Source organism: Schistocerca serialis, chromosome 3, assembly GCF_023864345.2.
Source record: "Schistocerca serialis cubense isolate TAMUIC-IGC-003099 chromosome 3, iqSchSeri2.2, whole genome shotgun sequence".
Taxonomy (NCBI): domain Eukaryota; kingdom Metazoa; phylum Arthropoda; class Insecta; order Orthoptera; family Acrididae; genus Schistocerca; species Schistocerca serialis.
The window spans coordinates 158,313,294-158,335,672 of record NC_064640.1 but is presented as its reverse complement, the minus strand read 5'-3'; the positions used below and the strand labels follow the sequence as shown (position 1 = coordinate 158,335,672).

The 22,379-nt window shown below is 39.9% G+C and overlaps 1 protein-coding gene across 1 annotated transcript in view; it reads left to right on the top strand.

Annotated features, from left to right (window-relative positions):
* Positions 1 to 22,379, top strand: part of LOC126469863 (organic cation transporter protein-like) — a 373,860-nt gene that overhangs the window by 298,360 nt on the left and 53,121 nt on the right. Inside the window, exons 6-7 of the mRNA XM_050097173.1 lie at positions 17,403 to 17,544; positions 17,621 to 17,798. Of these exons, the coding sequence (XP_049953130.1) occupies positions 17,403 to 17,544; positions 17,621 to 17,798 (320 nt within the window). The remainder of the gene's footprint in view (positions 1 to 17,402; positions 17,545 to 17,620; positions 17,799 to 22,379) is intronic.

Below are 22,379 nucleotides of genomic sequence, written 5' to 3'. Positions count from 1 at the left end.
CTCCTCCTCCTCCTCCCAGACTCCCAGAAAAACTACCTTTTTCTGTTCTGTACAGATTTAGGAAATTTTGTAATTTCTAAGGTAGGTTCAATAAAGATAAAGTGTTATTGAAAAATGTTACTTAAATGAGACTATGGAAGTGACATAATCAGTAGATACAGTGTCTCTTCAATTTATTGTGTTGTTTGTGGCTTCGTGTTCTTGCTTTGTTCACTAATATGTATACATGTGACTTTTGTATCTTTAAACAATAAAGTGAAGTTTATTACACTTTTATACTACATATATATTTTATATGTATTATACGTGATGTCCCTACATTATTAGTGACCCTGAAGAAGAAATTGCGCTCTCATGGATAGGCTATCTGCTATGATTCACATAGATACACACCATCATGGGTACTTAGAATAACCTCCTGCAATTGACAGCACCATACAGGACATTAGCAGTGAGATCAAAGTTCTACAGTGCAAATCAACTGTGCTTAAACCACAGGGTTCTGCATTGCAAACTGATCCATCTTGTAACATCACAATTTCAACCACACTGGTCGTGACATCAGACACAGTAATGCAACCACATAACAGAGCTTTGCTTAGCCATACAGCAGTGTCATGTGTCATCAAACCTATTGTGAAGATGCTCCCAGTCCTTTTATCTGCACTGATACCACTTGTGATAGTAACAGACTTAGCATTTATCAGCCTTCGTGGACCTCCCATAACATGTTTCCAAAAATGGAGAAAAATTTTCACACTAATTCTGTTGCCAGTTCCCAACATCTCATATACAAGGAAGCTGCATATGTGCCAGTCATATGTCCCCAATTCGCATTTTAATTGCACCATCACAATACAGATATTCGCTAATGAAATTTAACATAAATAGTCCATCACAATTTGAGAAGAACAGTGATGCCCATACCCACAACACTAGGGAAAGATGACCTTTTAACCCATTATTAAAGCTGTCAGTGGCTCAAAAAGTAATTCAGTATAAAGCTAGAAAAAATTTTGATCATTTGCCCAGTAACATAAAATGTCTGACAGGTAGTAAAAAAGTTCTAATTCTAACTTAAAATCATTTATTTTGGAAAACTACTTCTATTCCATGTGTAAATTTCTGTTTAAAAACTAGTACAATGTAAAGAAAGGAAAAAAAGCTTATTTTCAAGTGTCATTGCATGACTACTACTAAAAAATCGTGTGTCCACTTATGTTAACACTAGTAATGTATTCACTTCTTGTAAACTGACTCATTTCACATCATTTTGATGAAAGAATCATTCAGATGATCTGTGGAATATACAAAACCAACTAACTAATTACCTAACCAACAGGACCCTTGCTGCACAATCGAATCAGGACTGTAGTTTATCATTTGTCTGTGGACATGGAAAACACATGTTGGCTTCTTGAATATATATTTAGTTTTACACAACAGAGCTACATGTTGTAGTAAAATTGGAAGAACATAGGCATATACATATACCATATATGTGTACTGAATCTGTAGGCCCAAACAAATCAGCAAAAAAAGGGCAAATACTATTTTTTTGTGCTAGAGGAGATGGAAGAAGTGTACATTTCAGTATTTAAAAATGTGCTTCACAAAGTCTGAATGCAGCACAATGATACATGCATTCTGAGCTCTCACAGCTATGGATTATGCATTCCAGTTGGCATGCTGCACAATAATGTGAGAAACTTAAGAGATGAGGATTATTTTAGTGTGGTCTGAGGCTGCTAAAAGTTTATTCTAGAGTCAAGTATGAGTGTGGTTTTGTAAGGTTCATCATATTGCTGTAGTGGTATATTTGCCCTGGGCTACACTTTACACAGCCAACCCAAGAATGTAGCTTCCAAACCACATTTTATTCAACTCAATTTCTGACATGAATCATGAAAGTAAAGCAATAAATCAATTACATGAACAGATGTGAAATTCTTATGGGAGTATGAGTAAATTATTTTTTAAAAATATGTTATAGTTTTATTTCATAGCTCATTGGCTGCTCTGTCTTGAACCACAGGAGGATGTAATTTCAAATAGTTGAATCAAAAAGGTGGCATCCATAGTCATTTTAATGACATCAAAAGACATACTTTGCATATACTATTGAAATTTGCTTACTGTTTGGGTACCAAAGTAATACATTTCAAAACTTTTAAGTAGATAACTATCAGTCTTCCATTATGCATTAAGCTTTGTGTACTTCCTGGGAAATTTATTTCGTGGGGGATGATTCTTTCTTCAGGCTCACCAAGTTATATAAGAAATGTGAGCTTTTAATCTTGCCTGAACCTGGAAAAAATTCTGTGGACATCTTGTGCAGAGCTCTCATTCAAGATGTCGCCAGTAGTAAATTAAATTGAGGGCAAATGGTGTTTTATATATACATTCTAGTTTTCCAGTTCACTTACAATTGTATCAAATACTTTGAATCATTCAAGCTTGAACACTATATTTCTTGGCCTCAGTTGGCAAAAATCAGAAGCCTTTGGTGAAGTAGCATACTTGCTTCAGCACACACTAATCAACCTTTGATATCCTACAATACCAAAGCAAAGTAGCAGCTAAAACTCCAATACTGAATGTGAGCTAACTGTGTAGGCAGCAGCTGTATGAACCAAGTGCACTGTAGAGATGTAATCCAATTGATGCCTCTTCGATAGCAGTCAATTCTATATAATGCTACTCGGACAAAATGATGCTGTGACAAAGTTTGCATTTTCAGTCTTGGGCTGAGGGAGAGGCTTCTCACAGGCAGAAGATAGGATCGTAAGGGTGTAGCAGAACTTGCTTACCTCTTTGAATTAACTCTTAAACCTTCTTTCTTTTCCAGTCTGCACATTTGGAGGGGCCCTATCTTGCCATGGCCTTAGTATGGTCCTGGTTGTGTTGGCAAACAGTTGGGTGAATTCCTATTGATTGCAGAAAAATTTAGATCTGTTTTTCCACAATGTAGTTGTAAGATGAAATACACCAATCATGACCTACGTCTGAGTAGGATTGAGAAGGTGTCCAGTTGAGCTTTGCGTAGGAAGTGTGAGAGAGATCATAATCACATCAGGCAAAATTCCAGTCATCATTGGAGTCAGAGATGCATATTTTACATTATAGTCAGGACACAGATGGACTGTCTTTAAATAAATTACAACAAATTAGTTGATGAAATATCTAACAGGTTTTGAAAAAAAAAGAAAACTAGTTTATTTTGTAATAACAGTATAAGGTTTAGAAACTTGGTAATTGGCTCTTTCTATTTTCAAAAAGTGTGCATAGTTTTCAAAAGATGGTGCTGTCCATCTGAAAACTGAACCTATACTCACACTAAAATTAACTGTGTGACTATAACTTAACTCCAGAGAAGGATGTAGGAAAAAAGAATGAGTTGCAACCTGTGTAAAAGTTAAACATGAAGTGGACAATATTTAAATAAGCAGCTCTTCTGATGAACAGTACCTTTAAGAAAGTTCTTGCAAGTTGTTACTGATGAATGAACCTCTTATAATTGTAAAGTGTTAATATCCATACCAGAAACTCTCAATTACCAGTGTATAGAAGAAATATAAATGTATAATATGTAGTGAAGCCTTCAGTGTCAACATCTTAGTGTATGTTGTTTGGCTACTGCAGTCTGATTTCAATAGTTGTAAGAGCCACTGTTATAAATATGATAAGTGGTATAATCATAAAGGTCTATAAAGATAAAGACATTAATGTAAAATTGTGTATGTTTAGTAAGAAAAGTATGTTAGTGTTTGAAAGTAGTTTTTTAAAAAAAAGTTTACAAATTTTATTGGAAAACAAATAAAAGGGTCATGGATAACAAAAGGATTAAAGTATCACCGAAATGGAATGAGTAAATTTGCATACTTGCCTTAGCATGCACAAATCCTCTATTATTTGCATTTTGTAAAAATAAATGCAGCATATTAATAAAATTTAGCAGAACTTTAAGAGGAATACACATAATGACAAAGTAATGATAATATAATTAAAACTATTTGAAGTATAGGGAAATCAGGCACATGACAGCCAGCTAGTATGTAAGACAGTGTGATACATAAAATGGATGGCTGTACAATGATAATTCACACATTACAAATGCCTTGAATAAACATTTACTAAATGTAGCAGTAGCAAAACATTACAATCATTTAAGTACAAAGTCCTTTCACAAAAATTTTAGTCACCAAAAAAATGTGGTCACATCTTGCACTGAAAGTAATGTAATTATAAAAAAATGTTGAAATTTCAACACATCCTTAGTGATATTTGTAATGTATCACTAGCATTTCTTTTCCTACATAGATGAAAATACATCTTCACAAAACATCTTTACAAGAAAGGAGACAAGATAAATATAAATAATTATGATACAGTAGTCTTACCCACATTTATTTCCAAAATATTTGAAGAAGTATTCTAAAACAGAATAGTATCACATTTAAGTAGAAATGATTTACTTAGTTCATCAAAATTCTTGATGTAGAAGGGTTGTCCAACTAATGATGTCATTTTTATTTTTACTCAATAGTAGCAGGTATTTATTTGATCTGTCAAAGCAATTACCGAGTATAAATATTCTTTCCACGAAGTTTTAATAGTCGGGAAGTAATTGTTGTACAATCAACAGGATTGAGGATTGAATCATCATTATCTAAAAGGATCTATAATATGATGATGAGTAATTCAAGAAATTCAGGGAGGGTAGAATACAAAAGACATTTTGAAATGACACATGTTCCAATGGATTGTCATTTAATTTCTGTAAAACACACACACACACACACACACACACACACACACACACACACACACACACACACACACTCCAGAGGGGGAAAACAGGTTTGCTGGCTAGGAATTCGGCAGGGAAGGGTCACACGTATACTGACTGGGAATGTGATAAACAGGTACCAGAGTCCCAGAGTCAGTTGAGAGCAGTTCACTATGAAGCTGATGTGGATTGGGAGGGGATGACAAGACAGAGGAAGGGGAAACTATTGTGTGGAGTGTGGGGGGGGGGGGGGGGGGGACAGTGGGTAAGTGGAGATTGAGGTCAGGAGGGTTACAGGAGTGAATGATGTGTTGCAGGAATAACTTCTATCTCTGTAGTTCAGAAAAGCTAGTGGTAGAGGGAATGAGACAGATGGCTTGGGTTGTGAAGCAGCCATTTACATTAGACTATTGTGCTCAGCTGCATGTTGCACCTCTGTTCCTTTCCACAGTTTGACAGTGGCTGTTTATTCTGGTGGACAGCTAGTTGCTCATGATACCAACATAAAGACCTGTGGAGTAGCTTCAACAGAACTGGTATATGGTATGGCTGCTTTCACAAGTAGCCCTGACTCTAGATAATAATAAAAACCATGGCAAAGCATATAGTTCAGTTGTTCCAGTCCACAGAGATGAGGGGAGTGTTCATCCATAGCTGATCTTGAGGATATTGGGAGAACTATAAGCATATGTCAATATGGCACAGGAAGGAAATTTGTTTGCAGACTGTTTGGCAAGGGGTGGGGGAGTAGTGCCTGTCTGTGAAGGCCCTCATGAGAGCTTCACCATAGTGGACAGGAGAGTTCTCATCACTGCAGTTATGCCATCCACAGGAGCTCACTCCGTATGGGAGATAATTTTTGATGTGGAGGGGATGACAACTGTCAAAATGCAGGTACTGTAGCTGGTGAGTGGATTTAATATGGCAGAGGTGTGAATAGCATCATCAGAGGGGTGGAGGTCGACATCCATGAAACTTGCATGTTGCTTTGAGCAGGACCAGCTGAAGTGGATGAGGAAGAAGGTCTGCAGCCTAGTGGAGGAATTATGATAGGGCATCTTGACCCAGAGTCTATATCATGAAGATAAGATCACTGAATGTGAATCAAACAAGGGGTTTCATGTTTTAGGAGGTGAAAAGGATTTCCACTGGATGGCTCATAAAATGTGTCATGTAGCAGGGTGTCTTGTGGGTGCCCATGGCTGTACAGGTTTGTTTCTATGGCTTCCCTTCAAAGGAAATGTAGTTGCAAGGCAGGATGTAGGTGTGATGGATCCATCAGGGAGAGGGAGGTCAGCACTCATGGAGGCAGTACATTGCACTGAGGAGGACCAAGTAATATGGATAGGAGAGGTGGTGTTGAGGTTGTGAAGGAATGGGGATCGAATATCTTGAAGATAATGCTAATGAGCTTGAACTAGATAGGGGTTTTGCAAGGCTATGTAGGATTCCCCTAGATGATGCATAAATAGGTTTTGCAAGATCCCCATTAAGTACCAAACCTCCATAAGTGTTTCTCGTGATGTAAAACACAACTGGTCATTCCTTCCCACTCAAATCTGCGAAAGTTAACCCTTTCCTGGATTACCTTAGTGAACAGGCACATTAGGACTTCCTCCTTCCTGTTTTCTATAGACATCTTAAAGCAGTTCTTGTAGCACATTGGATCCATTTGGAGATGCAAGCAGATGTGTCACTATAATTTGGGAGTGCAGTTGGCTAATCTATCTGAAACAAATCCCATGATGCCATTATGATGCATTTATTAATGAACAGTGTAAAATAGTTTATAATTAAATAGTTGAAACAGTTAGTCAAAAAAGAAATCACATACACACTTTGTAGATATTAGTATGTGATCATAGATATTAGTATGTGATCAGTAGCTGAATAATTATAATTTGTTTTCAGATTTAATGGGTTTACTGCATAGTGGTAATGTAGTATCAAAGCTTTAATGACACCTAGGGTGGACTCTAATAATTATTGACATAATGTTTTAGATTTGCGACATCTGAGTATTGGTGAGTCCCCAACATAAAGACTGCCAGGAAAGCTTAATTTTTGTGGCTCATTTGTATCTCCTTATTCCACTGACTCACCCCTATGCCATATGGTACCCTGTTACTGGTGCCTGCATGGGAAACAGCTTCTCTCAGTGCTGTTGAATTCTGTAATGCTGTTTACATGAATTAATTACTTCTGCTATCTGCAGTGTTCTAATAAACTGTAAAATTTAGAAAATAAAATGCTGTCCACAGTTTATCAAGCCATATCCTTCTCATTTTCCGTTAAATTATCCTTCCTATGTTTCTGACCTTCTGTAGAGCTCACTAGTGGGTATAAGTTGCCAATATTATCTGCTGGACCTATAGCTTCTTGAGTCATATTCTGCTAACCACTTTATACTAAATCACCCCTGTACATAGACTGCAATACTTGTTGCCACTGTCTTTCCTCTCCCACAAGATGTCTTCTTGATTATTATTCATAATATTTCACTCACAAAATTTTGGTAATCATGGATGCAATTTAAACATTTCCAAATGTGAACTTATCATGTTTCATGAAACACTTTTCACACTGTGATGTGCACAATTCTAATTCAATATTGCTACACACCAACTACAGGTTACAGTCACATCTAATTCACTGTTTACTTGAGCTTCTCTTTGACACACTACATTTCAAATTACAGTTTATAGTTAAATGGCTGAAACAGTTAATCCCAAAAAATACTGAAAATAGAAAGCATGGTCAAGACCACTAGTACAGAGAACAGGCTCAAATTACAACTTACTACCAACTGATGAGATTGGTGTACCTTATATATCTCATGAATACTTCACCTCAAATTAGAAGTGGTTGTGTGTTGAGATAGAGTTTGTAACATATATGGGGAATGAGTGACTTTGGAAGAGGTGGCGTTCAATAGTGGCAAGGCCATGGGTATGATGAATGTTGGTGTATGTAGAGGTGGCATCAATAGTCACGAGTACGGATGCAGGAGGTAAAGGGCTTGGATAGTGGAGAGTTAGCAGAGAATGTGGTTAGTATCTATGTGAGAGGCTAGGTTTTGGACAATTGGTTGGAGTGCTTGATGAACAAGAGTGGAAATTCTTTCAGTAGGAGCAACAATAACCAGCTACAGTGAGGTGTCCAGTATTATTCAGTTTATGGATCTTGGGGAGCAGGTAGAAAATGGGTTTCTAGTGTGTCATTGTAGGAATAGAGATTCGTGGGAGAGGTTGTGGGAAGGACCTAAGGACTTTGGAGGTTGTCTGGCTTGTGAGATAGTATCACTGTAGCAAAGTCGGTTGGTGGAATTCTTCTGTCGGATAGTCACTGCTCTTCATCATGACAGTGGTGGGTTGTTTGTCTGTAGGGAAGATGATTATATCAGGATCTTTTTTGAGATAGTGAATGGCTGTCCTTTCTTTTGCTGAGAAGTTAGTGTTGTTAGAAAGGAAACTAGGGAAGGATGGTGAGACCAAGTTGGAGGTAGGGAATTCCTGGAAGGTGAGCAAGTGATGGTTAGGTCAGGAGGGGAAAAGTCAAGCTTGGATGGTGGTATGAACTGGGAGAGGTAAGGTTTAATGTTGAGATTAGGTTGACTTCAATTGGAGTGATCTGTGGCAAAGAAGTGTTTCCACTGTGTAGATTGGGAGGAGGGGAATAGTTCCTTGACAAGTCCAACATGTTTAAAGTTGGGTGTGGGGCTGAAGTTGAGGCCTTGGATAGGAATGAAACTTCTGATGGACTGACGTTTTTGATTGAAAGATTAACAGTGTTTTGGGTTTCTTTGAGTTCTGGATTTCATGGAGTGTTAGGAGGAAGTTTTGGATGATGTTGAAATTGAATAGGTCAGGGTCTGGGGGCTATGAGTGTTTCACAAGGAGGTTCACTGTGCGTACAGTACTGTTAATGGGTAATGGTGCTCCAAGGTGGGACAGGATGTAAACAGGTTGGACGACGTATGGAGATGTTGCCTGGAATGATCTTCCAGGTCTTGGAGGGCAATGGTTTAAATTTGGTGATGTGTTGGGTGTGTATAATATTACATAGTAGCAATATCTTTAGGAAGGAGCAGGGATGGTTCTGGGATGCTTGTTCCATGCAGATGTGTTTCCGCAGTACCCAGCTAGTGATGGATGGGTTCTGGTGGAATCCGAAAATATCAAAACAAATCCTGACCTAATCATCCTCTCTGCAGAAAAGAATCCACCACTCTCATGATGAACTGCAGTCACTACCTAACAGAAGGCTTCTCCCAACTGACTGCTCCACATAAAAGCTCAGCCATAGTGATCCCATCCGTCGAGACCAATATAACCTCCAATCCATAATGAAATCATTAGGCTCATCCCAGAGCCTCTCCCCTGAGGCCATTTCCCTCTTCATCCCAACAACATGCCACACACCCACATGCTCCCCAAAATTCACAAAACCAGCAATCCTGGATGCCCCACTGTAGCTGGTTAGTGTGCTCCTGTTGAAAGAATTTGCACACCTCTTGACCAACAGCTCTAACCAGTTTCCCCAAAACCTAGGCTCTCACATTAAAGGTACTGACCAGTCTCTTCACCAACTCTTCAACATCTCCTCCCCTCTACCTCTTGGATTCCTACTCATTACTGTTGATGCACTTCTATACACAAACATCTCTCATGCCCATGGCCTTGCTTCTATCAAATACTAACTCTCCAAAACTCCCTCATCTCTTCCAAAGTCCCTCAGACTCCAGACTCACTGCCTAATTCTTCATGCACCTTACCAACTACACTACTGGCCATTAAAATTGCTACACCACAAAGATGATGTGTTACAGATATGAACAGGAAGTAGATGCTGTGATATGCAAATGATTAGCTTTTCAGAGCATTCACACAAGGATGGCGCCGGTGGCGACACCTACAACGTGCTGACATGAGGAAAGTTTCCAACCGATTTCTCATACACAAACAGCAGTTGACCGGTGTTGCCTGGTGAAACGTTGTTGTGATGCCTCCTGTAAGGAGGAGAAATGCGCACCATCACATTTCCGACTTTGATAAAGGTCAGATTGTAGCCTATTGCGATTGTGGTTTATCGTATCGCGACATTGCTTCTCGCGTTGGTTGAGATCCAAAGACTGTTAGCAGAATATGAAATCTGTGGGTTCAGGAGGTGATACGGAACGCCGTGCTGGATCCCAATGGCCTCGTATCACTAGCAGTCAAGATGACAGGCATCTTATCCACATGGTTGTAACAGATTGTGCAGCCACAACTCGATCCCTGAGTCAACAGATGGGGACATTTGCAAGACAACAACCATCTACACGAACAGTTCGATGACATTTGCAGCAGCATGGACTATCAGCTCGGAGACCATGGCTGCGGTTACCCTTGACAGTGCATCACAGACAGGAGCGCCTTTGATGGTGTACTCAATGACGAACCTGGGTGCACAAATGGCAAAACGTCATTTTTTTGGATGAATCCAGGTTCTGTTTACAGCATCATGATGGTCACATCCGTGTTTGGCGACATCGTGGTGAATCCACATTGGAAGCGTGTATTTGTCATCACCATACTGGCGTATCACCCGGCATGATGGTATGGGGTGCCATTGGTTACACGTCTCGGTCACCTCTTGTTCACATTGACGGCACTTTGAACTGTGGACGTTACATTTCGGATGTATTATGACCCGTGGCTCTACCTTTCATTCGATCCCTGCAAAACCCTACATTTCAGCAGGATAATGCACAACCGCATGTTGCAGGTCCTGTAAGGGCCTTTCTGGATACAGAAAATGTTGGACTGCTGCCCTGGCCAGCACATTCTCCAGATCTCTCAGCAATTGAAAACGTCTGGTCAATGGTGGCTGAGCAACTGGCTTGTCACAATACGCCAGTCACTACTCTTGATGAACTGTGGTATCGTGTTGAAGCTGCATGGGCAGCTGTTCCTGTCCACGCAATCCAAGCTCTGTTTAACTCAATGCCCAGGTGTATCAAGGCTGTTATTATGGCCAGAGGTGGTTGTTCTGGTTACTAATTTCTCAGGATCTATGCACCCAAATTGCGTGAAAATGTAATCGCATGTCAGTTCTAGTATTTGTCCAATGAATACCTGTTTATCATCTGCATTTCTTCTTGGTGTAGCATTTTTAATGGCCAGTAGTGTATATTCTGACATTCTACTATTCCTCCTTTGAGGGGAGGGTATATAAACAAATACGCAGTACATCGATGGACACCCATATGACACCCTCCTCTGTCAGCCTTTTTATGGGCCATTGAGAGGAAACTTTCCCAGCCTCTCAAACCCCAAATGCCTTGTCTGATTCATATTTATTGATATCATCTTCATGGTCAGGACTCAGAGTCAAGACACCCTCTATCCCCACCTCTGCCCATATTAAATGCACTAGCCATCAACAGTACCTACTTTTAGAAACCTGTCATATGTTTCCCACCAAAAAAATTGCTCCCATGCAGTCTGATAACCCATGAATGGCATTCACGGCCCCCCCCCCACCTCCCCCCCCCCCCCACCCCACCTCCCACCCAAGGAAAAAAAAAATCTAGTCTGGAGCCAGATTTCCCGAGCCATATCCTCACACACCTCCAATCTTCCAACCAACATCAAGAATAAGTTACAAAAGAGTGCCCCCTGATCACACAATATTGTAATGGATTGGAACAATTGAACAATATCCTCTGCCAGGGATTTGCCTATCTATGGAAATGTGGGACATCCTACCCAAGATACTTCGCACCATTCCCAAATTAGTATTCTTTTGTCCACACAGAGTAGACAATATCCTGGTCCATGGTTATGTCATTCCCAATCTCCTGCCACATGATTATATACCTGTAGAAGATCCCAGTGCAAGACCTTCCCAATGCACCCACCCAGCACTTCCTGCTCCAGTCCTGTCATATGCTTACTACACCCCATCACTGTTTGTGACATCTGTGAAAGCAGCCGTGTCATACACCAGCTCTGATACAAATTCTGCACAGCATTTTATGTTTGTATGACAATCAACCAATCGTTCACCAGAATGAATGGCCAGCACTTAGCTGCAGACAAGAACAAAGTTGACCATTGTGACTAAATGTGTTCTTATTCTCTATTAAGTGTACTTTCATTCTTGACAGTCAAAATGATACAGACTTGGTGCAATTTTAAAGTTGATGATATGTAAACAGTTCATATGGATGGTTCAAATCACCTACATCTATGTCCATACTCCGCAAGCCACTGTATGGTGCATGTCAGAGGGTCCCCTGTACCTCTGTTAGTCATTTCCTCTCCTGTTCCACTTGCAAATAGAGCAAAGGAAAAGTGATTGTCTATATATCTCCATATGAGCCCCAATTTTTCATATCTTATCTTCATGGTCATTATGTGAAATGTATGTTTGTAGCAACAGAATGGTTCTACCGTCAGTTTCAAATACTGCTTCTCTAAATTTTCTTAGTAGTGTTCCTCAAAAAGAATGTTGTCTTCCCATTTGACTCCCATTTGAGTTCCCAAAGCTTCTCTGCAAAATTTGCATGTTGTTTGAACCTAATGGTAACAAATCTAGCAGCCTGCCTCTGAACTGCATGTGTGTTTTCTTTAAATCCAACCTCGTATGCATCCCAGACCCCTATGCAGTAGTCAGTAGGTCACACTAGCATCATATATGTGGTCTCCTTTACAGATGAACTGCACTTTCCCTATATTCTCCCAGTAAACCAATGTCAACCATTCGCCTTCCATGTCACAATCCTCACATGCTCGTTCCATTTCATATCGCTTTGCAACATTACCCCCAGATAGTTGAAGGGCTTGACTGTATGAATCAGGACACTACTAATGCTATATCCAAATATTATGGGTTTGTTTTTCCTACTCTGTTTTCCTGCAGCCACTGTACTGTGACAACTTCCCATACACCACAGCATCATCAGCTGCCCACCCTCTCTGCCAGATAATTTATGTATATAGGAAATAATAGCAGTCCTATTATACTTCCCTGAAGCATTCCTGACAGTACCCTTACCTCCCAAGAACACTCACTGTTGAGGCCAACATACTGGGTTCTATTACTTAAGAAGTCTTAGAGCAACTCACATATCTGGTAACCTGTTCTGTATGCTGGTACCACTGTTACATCTGCAGTGGGACACTGTGTCAAATGCTTTCTGGAAAGCTAGAAATATGGTATCTATCTTTTGCCCTGCATCCATAGTTCACAGAATATCATATGAGAAAAGAGCAAGCAGAGTTTTGCACAAGTGGTGCTTTCTAAAACCATGCTGATTCATGGACTGAAGCTTTTCAGTCTGAAGGAGAGTTTTCATATGCGAACTCAGAATATGTTCAAGAATTCTTCAGCAAACCGATGTTAAGGTTATTAATCTATAATTTTGTGGGTCCATTCCTTTACCTGTGCCTTTTTTCAGTCGCTGTGCAAGAGATGAAGAATAAAATTAAACTGGGATTCCATCTGAACCTGGCAACTTACTTGTTTTCAACTCCTCCAGTGGTTTCTCTATGCCAGGGATGCCTATTACTGTGCCTGAACTAACCACATTGCTACTGTGCTTGAACTGAAGCCACAGAGATGCCACATTATTACATGAGGAGGAGGTGCTCACGCAACACAGTTTACAAAGCTGTAGACAACATTGGTATTAATGTTAATAGTGTTAATGGGCAGGTGTTTTTGCATGGCCCTTCTGTTTTTTTGTGGAGGAGTGCTTAATTTTACTCTACAAAATAATGATCAGAATAGAGCTGGCAATGGATGGGTGACCGTAGCAATTGTACGGTACCCAGGTGACAAAGTGTCTAAAGTTCAAGGGCTTGAGGCTTTTAATGATAGAGACATTATTGCCTATCGTACATACCATATTGCTGAAGTGTTTAACAGAGATATGGGAGCTTCCTATTTTGTCTCTACAATGCCTCTTGTTTTAAGGACTAATAATCACCATAAAGTAGGTGAATATGAGTCTGTATGTGTCTGGGCTAAAGGTGCAGGCAATTGTAACAATGTTCATATTGTTGGTGATCTGACTCACTATTACAGAAATTAATAAAGTTCTTGTCCTGTCCTTATATGCTTTCTATTAAAAAAAAACAACCTACAAGCTGTCTTGGGCACTCTGGGATGTACTTTGTGTGAGGCATCTCTGTGTGACCTTGAATGGGACTTAGCCGCTGAGCGTTGCTGCCGCGACCGTGGGCCTTAGTTCAGTAGTCTGTGTGATTATCAAATGATTTCTTGAACAGTTTCTCAAGTATTGAAATTTAAAACTTCAGCATTTGTTTTACTATCTTCAACTGCCATGCCAGACTGGTCAAGGAGTGATGGGTTGAAGCCATAGACCTGCTTAGCAATTTTAGACAGTATCAAAATTTTATCAGGTTCTCAGCCTGATATTTTGCTAAGGTTTGATGGTGGTAGTTGTTGTATGCTTTGACATAAATCTTTCCTCAGATGCACATATCTCCACTAAACTTTGCATGTTGTCATTTGCACATTCTCTTTTGAACTGACAGTGCAACAATCTTTGCTCCCTCAGTATATTCTGAATTTCATGTTCCCATCCTTAATCCACTTACTAGGCACATAGTTTGCCATACCATGATTTGCAATTTGTTTAAACTTTTCTCATGATCTTTTTACCTCCATCTTACTGGAACTAACTGATGTCAGTTCACTGTCTAAGTGAGTTGCTAAGTTTGAAAGGGCACGGCCGATTTCCTTCCCCATCCTTCCCTCGCCCGAGCTTGCGCTCCGTCTCTAATGACCTCGTTGTCGACGGGGCGTTAAACACTAATTTCCTCCTCCTCCTGAGTTGCTAAGAATTATGTAACTGCTCTTTCTAGTAGAAACAATCTCCTAATCTGACTGATTCATGAAATTTTGTAGTCATGGTTGATGTAATGACATCATGATCACTAATCCCCATCTCTACACTGATACTATCAATAAGGTCTGGCCTATTTGCAGCTATAGGGTCTAATATATTTTCATTTTGTGTGGGCTACTGAACTAACTGCTCAAGACAGTTTTAAGAAAATGTATTTAAAATCAATTTGCAAGACTGTCTGTCTGTACTCTCCGTGGTGAATCCATAGATGTCCCAGTCTACATTTTGTAGGTTAGTTACCTCCAACTAGTAGACCTTCTTTTAATGACCCTAGAACTGTCACAGAAAAATGGGGTGGACAGTAAAAAAATCCAACACTTAACTTGATTTCACCTGGACCTGTTGTACGCGATCAGAAAATTTCGCTGTCACACTCAACTTTGACCTCAATAGAGACAATACTTTTGTCAACTGTAATGAACAGTACACCTCCTATGACATCTAATCTGTCTTTATGGTATACATTCCATAACTCACTAAATATCTCAGAGCTTTCTACTTCAGGTTTCAGCTAGCTCTCAATCTCAAAATCAATCTGAGTATGATAACTTCCCTGGAGGGCAGTAAATTGGGAACTTTGTTATAAATACTTCAGCAATTCACTATTAAAATTTTGACAAAGTGTCTACTGTCAACATGGTCTGACTTCTCTTTCTGCGCATTGACTGGTGAGTGTTCATCACAGTACCTCAAACCTCGGCCTAACTCAAAAAAACCTATGTGTACTCCACAAGTACTCTGCTTCTTGAGTACCTGCTTTTTTGTATTGCATGCCTGACCTGTCAAGGGAAGTCCTACAAATCTGCACCCAATAATGCTGGTCTAAAAATCTGCAGACAAGACTGTCTCAGAGTAAATGAAGCCTTTGGCTGAAACCCTCCACTCAACTCTGAATCACAGAACACCAGTCAGCTGCGGAAAAAATTCTGCAAATTTGGAGCTCTGCTCACACCCCTGTGTGAGATCATAATCCTCAGGTGCTTATTGTGTCAGCACATTACATGGCTTAAGTAATAGATATGCCTTTATACTTTTAATTGCATTTTTATTCATTGAGTGACATAGGTGGTCCTTCACGAAACCTCTGATCAACTGCGCCCTCTAGGGAGCCAATTTCTGCTCTTGAAAAATTCTCTTCTGTTGCTTTCTCTCTAATGGAATTCATACAAAAACTATTATTGTCTGCAAAAAGTACCAATTCTGTTTGTTGAATATTAAGTGGAAGGCCATTCACTTACATAAGGAATGGCAGTGGACCCCAAATTGGACACTGTGGGACTCACTTTGTGATTTCTCCCAAGTCTCTAAAATTTTCTATCTTTCAAACATTGTTGAAATTATTCAGCACAGCTTTTTTTATTCCATTTTTTAGGTAAGATTCAAGCCAGTTGTGTGTAAAACTGTCAATTCCATAAAATGTAAATTTTTATAAGAGTGTAGCATGATCTACATAACCAAATGCCTTGAAAAGATCACAGAAACTTTAAGTGGTGATATATTATTATTTAAGGCTTGTACTATTTGATGAGTGAATTTATAAATAGCATTCTCTGTTGAGCAACCTTTCTGGAATTCAAACTATGATATGCTAAGTAAATAGTTTCCTCTTAAGTGTGCAACTTCTTGTTATTACTATAATTATTTCAGTCCATCTTGTCACCTTTGTTATGGAGTGGTTTAACATTTGTGTTTTTTAAATTTATAGAAACCTTCAATGTGATATAAAAATAACTAATTAAGTACATGAGTTGTCAACTGCTCTTTAACAGTGGTCTTACAATGCATGCTGCAACAGTGACAATCAGAGTTGTCTCCTGTTTTGAGTAACAAGACATTTTCAAAGGTGCAGAACTGATATTCAATTAAGAGAAATGCTTTGAAGCAATGGTATGACATGACACAAATAAATACAACCTAACAAGCCTCAGGATCATAAGTAATGGGTATTTTATAATGCCAAATGACGAGTTACTCCATAAGAGACTGTGATGAAAATGTGCAAAGGAGTATAACTGCAACAAACAGTATTCTTGTTTTATGCATGCAGTGCCCATTTTTTTTCATGCTTTGGTGTGGAGCTGAGTTAGGACTCTTAAGGCTGATCCAGATAGTGCCAGGGAGAAAATTTGCCTTACTACCTAATAGATACTGAGAAGTCTGAGACAGGTTTAGGAATAGCTGTGTCTCAGTTAAAAGAGTTGTATTGGGTGATGTATATATAGAAAGAGATGCTAATATGAAATTCAATTTTTATTCCATAGTGAATGTGTGTATGTATTTGAAAGTAGCTTTCCTAAAGAGGTACCCAGAAAATCCATTAAACAAGCAAGTCATGAATAACTAAGGGTATTAAAATCTTATGTAAGAGGAAGAGGGAAATATAGATAAAGAGCAGAGTAAGTCATGATCTGACATTACGTTCGTACTACAAAAAATACTGTTGTATTTCATGGAAAGTCATTAAACTCTCCTGAAGTATGCATCTCCCGACATAATAATGCAGTTAAGATTAAAACTACATGAGTCAGTTTACTGCTGATGTGTACATGGTTTTTTTGTGTTTGTCACTGTATTCTGACCATTTATAGAGTATTAGATACCACAATAGATTAATATACAACACTATAAATCAGTAACCTTGTACTCATCATGATATGTTGCTACCAATGTTTAATGTCCATATGATCCCTGTAGTGTGCTTCCAGAGTCACCTCGATGGCTTCTTGCTGTTGGTCGTACAAAGGAAGCTGGTGCAATATTGGAAAAAGCAGCTGCTAAGAATAATTTAAAAAATGTAGATGTTTCTCAGATCATCAAGACTACTGTCTCAGCCACTGTAAGAACTTTTCTCTAATAATGTGCTAATAAGTATACACAACAACTATTTTAACTACTTAAATGTTTCGTTAAAGGAAAAGAAAGATGTGGAGGAAAAGGGAAATATATTGGACCTCTTTAGAACACCAAACATGAGAGTGAAGACACTGTGCATGTACTTCAATTGGTTTGTTTGTGGTTTGTGCTTCTATGGCCTAGCACAATACATGGGACAAGTGGGTGGAAATATTTTCATCAATGTTACAATTTCAGGTATGTTTTTCTCTTTAAGGATTTGAAAAATATTGAGAGTAAATTTTTAACCTATGGTTCTGTTTGATTTTTCCAAGTACCATTGCAAAAATAGTTCTGCACTACCTCCTGGAGTATCTGAAAAACCAAACATGATTCCTATGTCCATGGACCCTTACAGAACTGATATTTATATGCATGTGGGTAAAGAATGTTAAGTGATATAATGCACTCCCTTACTTATAGTCCATATATTACGAAGCACAATTATTACATTGTAATAACTATCTCCTAGTTCAAACAATGTTGAAATATATACTAATTATATTTGCAGATAGATGGTAGGGGAGGATGGGACAGGTGGGGTGTTGGAACACTTTTTCTTTTAATCTATTTGAGGCATGTCTTTTAACTGTTTTCAAATCTTTTTATTCTAGATATGTTCTTTAGTTATTTCTAAACTAAATAATTTCTTTATTTTTTACAAAATAAAGTGGAAGCTATAAGCAAATTTTTTATGCCCTGCATTCTGTCCGAAGCCTCCCCCACAGAGTGAGGCTTGGGACAGTGGGATGGGAGGGTTGGGAAAGGTACAACTTTTGCATATAAAAATAATCACATATAAACTTATAAAATGAATTGCATTGATACAGATTACAATGATTATTTTCTGAGTGAGTTCCTACACTACATTCTGAAATTTATTAAAAAAAATTTCTGGAAAAAAACAGTTGCATTTCTCTTATTTCAGATCCTCCTTTTCTTCAGTGGGTTCTTAAAGACATGAACAATGTCATACCTGCTGACATTTGAAATGTAATCTACATCAGGATATATAAATTCACAACTAGTACCCACCCAGAGGGCTTGCCACTCTTCGGTGGGTTCACGTTTGGCTACCACGGACCCCCAGTCTTTGGGGAACATGTCTGAGGCTGTATTTGGAAATGTATTCTGTATTTTTGGTAGTCAGTATCGGAATACTCTCCACTGTTTTTCATTCCTTTTTTTCTTTCTTCATTCACCTTCTGCTGTCCTTCCTCCACTTTGGCGTTTGAGGTTTCTCTTTTTCTTCTTCCTCCCTGTGCGCTCTTGAAGGCTGGCCCACATCTATGATGCATAACAGGTAACTGGTACAGGCCAGGCCCAGGGAGGGGTGATTGCCTGAGCTGCTACCTTCCCAAATTGTGGATTGTTTCATCTGTCAGGCATTCAGGAGGCGTGACCTCAGGTGTGAACAATCACCTAAGGTTGCTGCACCCCCTTCTGAAGGGGGCCCCCAGTTGGAAGGGATGTGCCATTGAAGACACGGGCAATCATGAGGATTTTCTCACAATGAGCCAATCATCTTCACAGTCAGTGGCTATGAAACATAAATGAAACACCAAGGTTCCTCGTGGTTTCATGTACTAAAGATGGTCATTCCTATGCTATGGTAAATCCGTTCATTATTCAGAAAAGTGCTGATGCAGCTGCTGGCCCTGTGAAATCCTGCACTTGTTTATGCAATGGTACTTTGCTTTTGTAAACTACTTCTGGTTGTCAAGCATGACAACTGCTTGCAGCTTCACTCCTCCATGGCTATCCTGTTCATGTCGAGGCCCACTGAATGCAAAATTCTTCCCATGGTGTTATTTACACTAGGCTGCTCGATGGTCTGATCAAGGCAGAAATCCAAACATACGTCTCTAATCAGGGTGTCATTGCCATCCATCAGGTGATGGCAAAAGTAGATGCCTCCTTAGCACCCACATGCACTCTCTTCCTCACTTTTGATAGAGTGTTTTATCTGTCAATGATCAAAATGGACTATGAAGTTATCGCAGTCAGCCCGTATAATCTGAATCCGATGTGTTGCTACCAGTGTCATCATTACAACTACACCTGAAAGTTCTGTTGACACCCAGCCAAATGTGTAACCTGTGGTAGGGATGCTCACAAGGGCAATCGCCCTTCTCCCCATTGCATCAATTGCGATGTCGACCATGCCGCCGCCTCCTGCGATTGGCCCATGTATCTCACTGAGCAGGCTATTCAGGAGATCTGGGTGAAGTGCTACATCTCACTCCATGAAGGAAATAGCCACGCATACATGCAATCTCAAATTTAGCACCATGGTTGTGAAATCACCCAGCATCATGGTTGTATCCCCAACTCCTCCTCCAGCTGTGCACACACCACCAAATTTCACCTCACATTGTGAAGTCACTAGCTACACAACCAGCAGGCCAGAAAGGACAGAAGGAATACTCCCGTAAAGACTTCCTATGTCCCTCCAGCCAACCAACATCTCAGTCGTCCTCTGCCAACAGGAATGGCTTGGAGAAGTCAAAGGCAAATGGTCTTCTCCTTTGCCAATTTGATCCTCTTTGACAGTGTCGCCGCATGATACCTTTGCCCGGCCAACCTCTGTGTGGCCAGTGCTCACCACCAACCAGTTTTCTTCCCCAGACTCTGCAGGCTGATGAAAGGAGGATCCTGATGCTTCTGTCAACCTCGTGGAGCAGGATCCTCCTGCCTCTGTGCCCCAGAGCAGCAAGTCTTCGAAGGCTTCTCATGACTCTCCTCCAATGGAATGCTCATGGCCTTTGATCCATCAAAGAGGATTTATGGCTGCTGTTAGAATCACTGTGTCCACTCACTCTCTACCTTCGGGAAACAAAATTACATCTTCACAACCACTCTGAGCTCTCACAATTTCTTCCTGGTCCATTTTGACCGTCCCTCTAATGTTGGCATTCCATCTCATGGGGGAGTCATGCTGCTCATACGAGACAACATTCATAGTCAGTCCATGTTCCTGACTACCCACCTTCAAGCTGTTGATGTTTGCTTTTTCCTTCCTCACTTGACCTTTCCCCTTTGCACCATTTACATCCCTCCATCATTCGATGTCACCAGACAGACTTTCTCTAGCTAATTGGACAGCTATCTCACCCATTTCTGCTGCTTAGTGACTTCAATGCACACCATCCCCTTTGGGGTTCTCCCAGGACCTGCCAGAGAGGTGCCCTCTTCGCTGACCTTCTTAACCAACTTAATCTCTTCTGTCTTAACACTGGAGCACCCACCTTCCTCTCAGACTTCTCACACACCTATTCCCATTTGGACCTCTCATTGTGCACTGCCCAGCTTGCCCATCATCTTGAGTGGTCAGTTCCCTCTGACACACACTCAAGTGACCATTTCCCATGTACTATCCATTTGCTGACTTCTACCCCACCTATGTGCACACCCAAATGGCAGCAAACTAAGGCCCAACTGGCGGCTTTACTCCTTGCTGGTGACCTTCAATGAAAAACGTTTCCACAGTTGTGATGAACAGGTGGAGTATCTTACAAATGTTATCCTTACCATCACAGAATGGTCCATTCCTCACACTTCCTCTTTACCACACTGTGTCCCAGTTCCTTGGTGGACTGAAGCATGCTGTGAAACAATTTGCAAATGGAGATGTGCTATCTGTGTTTTTAACCACCGTCCTACAATAGCAAACTGCATTCATTACAAACAGTTATGATAACAATGTCATCACATTCTTCAGGATAGCAAAAAAGCCTGCTGGATTTCATTCACTAATTCTTTTAACAGTTCCACACCCTTTTCCACTGTGTGGGCCAACCACCGATGGCTCTCTGGGACCAAGATCCATTCCCCAATTTCTGGCCTGACAATAGTGGATGATGTCATCGTAGTCTGTATTCCTTTCTCTGACACCTTGGGCCGCCATTTTGTGGAGATTTTGAGCTCCTCCCACTATCACTCTGCCTTCCTCCATCAGAAATATGCAGAGGAGGCTTGGGCAATATCCTTCTCTTCTCAGAGTCATGAGTGTTGCAATGACTTCTTTACTATGAGGGAACTAGATCATGCTCTCACTTCATCCAAGTCCTCCACCCCAGGACCAGATGCTGCTCATATTCAGATCCTTTTTTTATTTTTATTTTACACATCAAGGTCCGTAGGACCAAATTGAAGAGCAAATATCCAAGGTCATGGAACATGTCAGTACATGAAATTACAACATAAAAGTAATAACAGTTAAAATAAAAGGTTTATGAACCTAGAAAAAGTCAAGCCATAAGTTTAAGTAAACACAATCAACAATATAACATAGGAATTAGCTTAATTTTTCAAGGAGCTCCTTGACAGAATTGGAGGAGTGACCCCTGAGGAATCTCTTCAGTTTTAATTTGAAAGTGCATGGATTACTGCTGTGATTCTTGAATTCTTGGGATAGCTTATTGAAAATGGATGCAGTAGTATGCTCCACACCTTTCTGCACAAGAGTTAAGGATGTCTGATCCAAATGCAGATTGGATTTCTGCCTAGTATTAACTGAGTGAAAGCTGCTAATTCTTGGGAATAAGCTAATTTTGTTAACAAGAAATGACAGTAAAGAATATATATAATGAGAGGCCAAAGTCAGGAAACCCAGGCTAGTGAAGAGAGATCGACAAGAGGTTTGTGAACTTACACCACGTACTGCCCGAACTGCCCGTCCCTGAGCCAAAAATATCCTTCGAGAATGGGAAGAGTTACCCCAAAATATGACATAAGCCAATAAAATAAGCAAAGTAGACTAATTTTCATGTTGAATGA